Raw genomic sequence first — 9129 nt, 5'->3', positions numbered from 1 at the left:
TTACACCAAATACACAAAATAATGATCTTTAAAAAAGCATCATATGACCCCTTTAAAGCAAAAAAAAATCTTTTGACTGAAAATTTTTCTTCGACCAACCCCATTCCTCGGCCATACCTGTCACACACCCAGTTTAAGACATTTTCAGACATTTAATGAGGCTCAGAGGTGGCATGAGTGCAATTAAATTCATAAATTCATGTGGAGAATAATGTTTTAAATTTAAAATTTTGAATACAGAAATATGATTCAAATAACTGAAATTATACGCTAAAAATGAAACTAAATAAGCCAGCAGGTGGGGGCAAGTCACTGATTTTATCACTGAATCATTCATTCAATTGATTCGTTCTTTATGAACTGACGGAAATCCATCGTAGTGACGGAACTTTAATCCCTGTAATACTCCAGTCTTACTGATATTAAAAAACAATTTAGATCTCTTACCTTGAATCGACTCCATTTCCTGTTTTTCCCAGTTCAAATCCTCTTGAAGCTGATGAAGTGTTTGGCGGCAGCTCTGAATTTCCAGAACTTTGAGCACCAGCTTGTCCACATCAGTCTTACCATCCTCCCTTGCAGGTTGTGGGGTGCCATTGGTAGCTAGAGGATCCTGAGGAATTTGCTGGAAGGGTGGGAAGTTGTGGTGCAAACCCTACAAACAAGCACACAAACACCAAAAGCAATGACATACTGGACATTTACATTAACCTATAAAGTTAAGATTGCTGTTGCATTTTCCTAACAAATTAAAAATACTGCAGAAAAAGGGTTTTATGCATACAACCTGTGCTAATAAATGACTTTCTTTCCTTAGAATATCTCGAACTGTCCTCACAAGTTGCATGGGTTGTTGCTGGAACACACTCTGAAAAGCAGTTACATGAGGTTACATAGCAAATAGTCAGAAATACAAACAGTGTGCTTTGTCACAACATGAGTCAACATGGCAGGCTGCCACGAGTAATAAATAAAGAAATCTAAAAGTATGGAAGGGATTCATATGTGTTCACAATGCACAAGAAATGTAACTCAAGATGAGGTCATATAACAGAAAATATACAATGACTCTTAATTTGAAAACCAAAAACCAATCCTTATTGCATTGTAGTAAAACAACAGTCCTAAACATCCCACATATAGATCATATAGACACAGATCATATAGACATAGTAGAATTCTTGTTGCTTTTAAATTAAATAATGAGCTTTTATATTGTTACTGTACTGAACCCAAAGCAAATTATTAAATACAAAAAATATCCATTTTGTCTGGTTTATAACTTTTTCCACTCATTTTTAATGTTAGAAATGTTAGATACATAAACCCGAAGAGAAACTTGATCAATTCCATTTAAATTTACACAATAATGGACCCCATAAAACCTCTTGCACCCCACTTTAAAAACCCTGCTTTAAAAGTCATTATTTTAATTGGTTTTATATGTTACATTAGCTTTAAACCAGCAAAAATCATAAGGATTAGGAATATTCGTTGTGCACACCAAGTTCCGGCTGATATGTTGTAGTTTGACCCTCTCCACCACGTTAGGATTGTGTTGGGCCACCTCCTGCAGCAAATGCACCATCTGATCCAACAGCCTTCGGGCCTGAGGCTCCTGCTCCATGTTGTCTACATCAAAGTTCTCCCTAAATCAAACATTACACAGACATGACATTTTTAAAGCACTGCTGCATAGAGTCATCCTTGGCAACTGTCACAAACTGACATGGAACAATGCCTTGCAATTTGTTTTACTTAAAGAAAAACCTTTACGCCTAAAGAAATGAACTTTTGAAATGTTTAAAATCATGTACTCTCACATGAGATGAAGACTCCAGTCATATCAGTAGTGTAAATAAAGTTCTTTATGTAACAAAGAGGGGGTAACCTCATGGAGGCCGCCATATTGGGATTACTATGTCCTCTTTTTCCCTGACATGTCCTGGATAGGACTTATAAAGTGCCTAAAATGTCCTGATTTTGGCTTTTTTCCCCCTCTATTGCTGTGCTCTCTACAGTCCTCATACATTATATGTATTAACCGTATTAGCATTGACCGTTCTCTGTAGATCCCACCTTCTCACACGCCACGATTGGTCGATTATGTACAATGCCTGCATGCTATTGGGCAAACTACTTTTCAGTCATTACCTTCAGCTAGTATGAAAACATTTATGAATATGCCTAATGCTACTCACTTCTCTAATTTTCAGGCACTTTCTTTATGGAATAAATTAATCATGGCTAGCTGTGAATAAAGCTTTTCTACACTGCCATCTCTGCAGTGAAATTCACGTTAAAATAAAAAGCATGCATTTAATTTGTGACAGTGACATCATACCATCTCTGTTCCTCTATCCAGCCGGCCAGATAGTGCCTGACATCCAGAGGGAATGTGTCTGGGTAGAGTTCATTCAGCGTCTCAGTTGGCAGGTACTGTAACTTAGGGGTCATTTGCGCCCACAGCGCCATAGTGTGCAAGCACTACAACAATAAAAAAATAAAATAAATAAAAAATATCACAACATTCCACTGCACTGGAAAAACTGCATTTTCAGTTCTTTGGAATTGGAGTTTTTCAGGGATTGTACAATGAAAAAGATTAGTCAACCACGTGATGTTCTAAACAATAGCTGTTGTCCATACAACATCAGGAAATAGTGAACATATCAGTCAAGCATCGAAAAAAGAAAATTCAATATTTTTTTATATTCCAAGTCGTGTGAACAATCAATCAGTTTAGCTCACTTTGTGAACAAATAATTTCACTTGTCTGGCTTCAGAAGGCTTGGAATAAAAGAAGTCATATATAGTCAACTTTAATGGTGGTCCTTTCTGGCGCTTGACAGACGTAGTCTCTATAAACTCTCACTACATGGAAATAATTAAATTAAGGTTCTTCAAAAAACATGTGTTTCATGTTTCATCACTCATGAGGGTGAAATGTTATGACACACAGATATGACACACTCTTTATACATTAACGTCTTTAAAGAAGGACATTGACTATTGCTGTTTTCTAGGTTTGCCTATCATACAAGCTAGAAAACTATCCATGCATACAGGACAAAACACTATACCATCTCTATATAAAAACACAACTAAACACTGAGTTTTTAACAAGTTCCCTATTCTGAACAAATTCAATTGAAACTCTGAGTTCTTCTATGCAAAACGAATGTCATTTTGAAAAGCTCATTCATATATAGCATCTGACAGTTGGATAAAATAAATGAAGAAAAGTCCAACCTTTTATACCATGCTGTATTTCAGGCTAACAGAGCAGGGTTTGTTACTAATGCTCTGTGTGACTTTTGTTTGGACAAGGGAGAAAAGACAGTATGCCTGCCTTATCTCTCACCAACATAAGGGGACAGGAGACACTGTATACCACAACACACTTGACAAAACAACAGCCCGACAACCCAACCATCACTAATATAAAACGTTTACTTGCATAGATTGTCATTTTAGCACATAATTTATCTTTATGCTGCATCGTGAGAAAGTAAGAACATATTTAATATGATAATGCTGCTGACCATTCATTTAATTATTAACTATAAACATAATTATTTTTATTTGTACGTAAGGTGTACACATATATTTCTGTATGTTTGGATATACAGTGAAACATAAAATGTTAATTTTCAGAATGGAAAAACTTCTATTAAGAAACATATCCCTAATGTAAAGTTAGGTAAATGTGTTAACTGTGTTAAATAAATGTAATGCGGTTAAACATATTTAATTTCATGTATTATAAATGCAATAAAAACACAATAAAATAAATATAATAAAATCAAATGCACTTTACATACAAATACCATCAACAGAAATGAGATCACACTGTTATGATTCACTGATGATATTCTAGTTCAGTCTAGTACAGTTGCCTACAAGCACACATGGCGTGTTAGATTTAAGCAGTGAAACTGAACTGATCCAGCATGCTTCCACTCATGTCTTCCATAACTACAGTACAATTGTGTCACTTCTCACTCCTTTTTTTTTTAGAAGAAGAAATAATTTTTTTTTAAATATTTTAATGAGAAGACCCTTAAAGGGGTCATATGATGCGATTTCAATTTTTTTGAGTGTTACAAGCTCTTGGTGCATAAAGACCTACTACAATGCTGGCTGTTCTGACTCACAGACTGTAAGTAAGTTTTTTATATTTAAAGATTTTGCCACTGACGATTCAAACGCGAGTTTTGAGCAGTGTAGAGTAGTGCTGGTTGTTTGTCATTTCTCCGATAACAAATGCAGACATTAAAATAATGTTATTTTTAGCAACATCATATGACCCCTTTAAAACTTAAAGGGACAATTCACACATAAATGAAAATTCTCAAATGAAATATAGATAATTCGAAGAACACTGGGGTCCAGACAATTTTGGACTCCCATTATATGTACAAAAACAAATTTTTTAAATATCTCTTTTTGTAAACTACCCTTTAAACTATAAGGAAAACACATACAACTAAGAAGATATTGCTTAGTAGTAACCATCTAAATAGATAGTTTGTACTTTGTTAACGCTTTTTTTATCTAATCAAATATCAATTTAGCAGTAAAACAGGATTTTTCTCAATAGGAACTGCATTGAACCAGGCAAACTGAAGTGTAATCCCATGTCATTCTAGTAAAGATTCATAGTAAGCACCTACACTCATCAGACTCTTTTAAAATATGTAGTTTAGCCAGTGCACTGTACAAGAAATAAGTAGACAGTGTTTCTGTAGTAAACTGCAACATATTAATCCCTAGATTACTCACTAGTTTCAATCTACACAATTCGCTGTAAAATCATAGGGCGTAATTTTAGATATCAAAAGTATTTTATATAATCAAAGATAAGACACTTGACTATGACTACTAGATAGAAGTGTAAACACAAATAAATATAACACAAGGTGTACGTTTTTCATTCACTAAAGCTCATGACTCATCCTGTAATTGGGAATCCCTCTGTTCCAAATAATATTTCCTCAGTTCCTCATTTTTTTTCAGTCTTATCTGCTCCATGCCAACTAATAGGCTAAAGGTATACCTGCACTAATGTTTGACAAAGGGATTGGTGCGTCGTAGGTGAAAAAAGACCACACCTATGTGCAGAGCAGATATAACATCTGAAGATAAATCATTCAAGGGAAATATGTCATGTTTCATTACTATACAGGACAAACAGATGAACCATGGAAATTCAAGACCATGCTTAAAAGTATGCATTCACGACATATATCAGATGACAACAGCCCGTTAAACTTGACCACTGTGTTGATCAGGTGTGTTAGATTGCTATTGTGTGAACACCAGAAGTTGTGCAGGAAAAACAGGTCTGGTAAAAAACATTGCTTAATTCTGTAGAATGCACACTGTTAAAAAAATAGTAGCATCTTAACTGGTTTAATTCAAGTGTAAAATATTATTTAACATCACTAAATCAACCTAAATGCATTGATTTATACAAACAAAACAAGTTTTTATGGGTTAAATCAGGTAGAAATCAGGTTCCCACTTTCTACAGTGCAACCAAAATAAATTAATATAAAGTGAAGTGACATGTGGCTAATACTCAGAATTAGTGCTCTGCATTTAACCCATCCTAAGTGCACAAACACAGCAGTGAACACACACACACACCGTGAACACACACCTGGAGCAGTGGGCAGCCATTTATGCTGCCGTGCCCGGGGAGTAGTCAGGGGTTCAGTGCCTTGCTCAAGGGCGCCTCAGTCGTGGTATTGAAAGTGGAAGAGAGCGCTGTACATTCACTACCCCCACCTACAATCCCTGCCGGTACAAGACTCCAACTCACAACCTTTGGATTACGAGTCCAACTCTCTAACCATTAGGCCACGACTTCCCCCGTATAAGAGGATCTTAAATAAGATGGCATATTCATGGAAGCAGGGTTTTATGGCTTCTAAATAGTTGTATAGCAATATAAATGAGTCCTATAGGTTTGCTTTTACCGCTGCAACACAGCAGGTCATAGGCAAAGGGTCAGAGGTACTGTATATACCTTCGATAACTTTAACTGGTTCTCTCTCTCTAACATAAAAAGACTTATATTTTCTTTTTCAGCACTGCACTGATCTTTATGTGATAAGGGCTGCAAAGCAAGGCCGTATTCTCTGAATCTTATTTAAAGACCCCCTGTGTTGAAAATGAGCAGAAAATGTGTTGAAAAGTTTTAAATGTTGTTTAAATGTCTGTCTGGTGTTTTTAATATACTTAAAGACAAACCATGTGCAAATTCATCAGCCAACACCACTGCTGAACATTTTCTCCTTATAGGGGTCATCGGATGCTACATGCACTTTTACAAGTTGTTTGAACTGAAATGTGTGTTGGCAGTGTGTGTACACAACCACTCTATAATGATAAAAATCCACCCAGTGGTTTTTTTTAATCTACTAAAATCTTTACCCCTTTTCTCAAATCGAGCCGATCTCAGATGCCTGTCTGTGTGACGTCACAAAAACAGACCCCTCCCACAATAGTTTGATTGACAGTAGCGTTTCAGCACAGACTGGACTGGTGTCTTAGTTACCTTAGACCCGCACTGAGTGAGCTGTCATCAGTCCGCCAGTGTTTCACCACCGGAGCTGATGTAGACAAGAATGACTCCTGCATGGGCGTCGGAAGCAACAAAAATGTGGGTGGGTCCAACCAACTATGCTGCATCAAAGACTATATGATGCCTTTAAAAGCAGCAAGCGAACAAATGATGAACATTCAGTTAAATAGCAGCTTGTTTAGTGGCAGTAGCCTATGTGAGCACACAGCCAGACCCACCTGAGCGGCAGATATGCTACGATGCTTTGTTTATCTTGCTGTGTAGCGGGAGTGCAGTAAGCGCAAGTAATGAAAACATGGAATGGAGTTTAATTTATATGGACTCTGAATGAGCCAAGCGGAATGGATTTGAGGAAGCAGCAGCGTGGAGGTCAAGGCTGTAGCTAAAACACGGAATGGAGTTTAATTTATCAGGGCATTCCTCAAGTGGAATGGATTTGACTGACGGCGCTCTGAAAAGTGAACAAACATATGCGCTGAATTAGTGACAGTAAAAGTGAGTGGGTCCAATATCATTGGTCTTAAAAAGTGGGTGGGTCTTGTCCCACCCACATACAATGGTTCTGATGCCCATGCTCCTAAGCGATTGAGGTGTTCTATTGTTGGATGTAATAATGAACATAGCAGTCATAATTTACTCCCGACATCTGAGCCGCTGAAGTCGCTGTGGATTACGTTTGTTTTTGAAGGGAATGCACCCCCAATCTACCTAAATGTGTCTATGATCCAGCTTCACCTACAGAAGAAGTGAGTATAAGGTTTTTTAATGAATCTTTGCAAATCGCCTTTCCTAATAATGTGCTAATTAGCAAGTTTCACGATGAATGCGGCTAAAGTAAACAGTCCCTCAGAGAGCGGCTCGAAAGAGAGGGGCGGGGCAAGCAGAACTCATTAACATTTAAAGGAAAATGCTACAAAACGGCTTGCTCTGAAAAGAGCTGTTTTTGACAGGGTAAAAAGGGTGTTTTTTACACTACTACCATTGAGAAATTTTAACCAAACTATGTTAAAGACTTTTCATTAAGACCCTAAAGAATCATATCAACTTATGGAAAATGGGCATCCGATGACCCCTTTAAAACTGGAGAGTCTCAAAAATCTCTACACTCTCAAAAATGCAATTTGAAACAGCCCATTTTCTATTGTCACTATTGTTACTAGCTGTTTGATAACATAGTTAAGCCAAAGGCTAATGATATCAATTACTGCTGTGCATTCAATATTGTAGAGAGCAATACATAAAATGTATTATCATTCTGATACATCAACTTGTAGGCGACACTGCATAATTCACTCTTCCTCTTCTTCTTCTGGCTCAAACATATATATGGCTGAATCAATCCAATATTGCCACTTGCCATTGTGTAGTGTTTACTTCGGTTTACCGATGAGGTAAGGGTACTGAGATATATTCAAGCCATTTTAAAGAAATTATTTTCATGGGAAACACTTTTAAATATGTCATTTTGATTATCGAAGATGAGTTTTAAGGGATAAAATTAGTGACTGCAGGAGGACTTTATAGATCAATGCTCCATTTTATGTATTTGCAGAGAAGAAATTTAATTTCAAACATTTTGTTTAAAGGTAAATTCACACAGCAACAACAAACGCCGACAGACAGCAATAGACACTTTGTTTGGTTTTGTCTGATCAGTGTGTAACCCCTGTTGGAGCTTGATTTCACTGATTGAACATGCTAAATTAGTGTTTGTCAGGTCGTGGAATGTCTAAAGTGTGACATACTGTAATTTAGTGATTGTCTGCATTGGTTGGTGTCTGTCGTTGCAGTGTGAATTGGCCTTTATTAGACTGCTTTTTCATAGTCCTGTTTTGTCAAGGCATCATCCTGGTATTAGATGTCCTAAAATATATTGAAAAAAATACAAAAGGGACAACTGTACGGTAAGCATCTAAAATAAATACGGAAGAGAAAGCTCTGATAACTTGGTTTTGGAGAAATCTGATGAGAAGGGTTTGTGTTCACATTGAAATCTCTTAAGTTTGATTAGTGAATTTTCTTTCTTATAAAGTTAATTGTGTAATGGAAAACAAAGCAATCTCTCAGCATTTCTCTCAGGAAACAAAGCAATTCTCACAACAAGCCAACCTCACACCGTAACTTAGACAGCAGTTGGCACCAGACACTTGGAGCACTCATCCACTTTACCACTCATCCATTTTATTTTATCTCTTTTCACTGAATGGATGACTGCAGTGATAATAGTCATATCGTATGGCAGAAATGAACAGAAATGAACAAACTCATAGCCTTTTTCACTCATCTAATTATTGTTGATACTACTTGAAATACTGTGACTAATAACACAAAAGAACAACTTAAAGGAACACTCCACTATTTTTGAAAATAGGCTAATTTTCCAACTCCCCTAGAGTTAAACAGTTGAGTTTTACCGTTTTCGAATCCATTCAGCCGATCTCCGGGTCTGGCGGTAGCACTTTTAGCTGTAGCTTAGCATAGATCATTGAATCTGATTAGATCGTTAGCATCTCGCTCAAAAATGACTCAAGAGTTTT

General features: G+C 36.7%; 1 protein-coding gene across 1 annotated transcript in view; it reads right to left on the bottom strand.

Moving 5' to 3' along the window:
• Window positions 1-9129, bottom strand: part of stat6 (signal transducer and activator of transcription 6, interleukin-4 induced) — a 26008-nt gene that overhangs the window by 14781 nt on the left and 2098 nt on the right. Inside the window, exons 2-5 of the mRNA XM_016495759.1 lie at window positions 2345-2487; window positions 1505-1649; window positions 785-868; window positions 448-655 (exon numbers count right to left, since the gene is read on the bottom strand). Of these exons, the coding sequence (XP_016351245.1) occupies window positions 448-655; window positions 785-868; window positions 1505-1649; window positions 2345-2475 (568 nt within the window). The 5' untranslated portion in view covers window positions 2476-2487. The remainder of the gene's footprint in view (window positions 1-447; window positions 656-784; window positions 869-1504; window positions 1650-2344; window positions 2488-9129) is intronic.

Source organism: Sinocyclocheilus anshuiensis, unplaced genomic scaffold, assembly GCF_001515605.1.
Source record: "Sinocyclocheilus anshuiensis isolate Anshui unplaced genomic scaffold, SAMN03320099.WGS_v1.1 scaffold234, whole genome shotgun sequence".
Taxonomy (NCBI): domain Eukaryota; kingdom Metazoa; phylum Chordata; class Actinopteri; order Cypriniformes; family Cyprinidae; genus Sinocyclocheilus; species Sinocyclocheilus anshuiensis.
The sequence above is the reverse complement of the archived record's forward strand: the minus strand, read 5'-3'. Positions and strand labels throughout refer to the sequence as shown.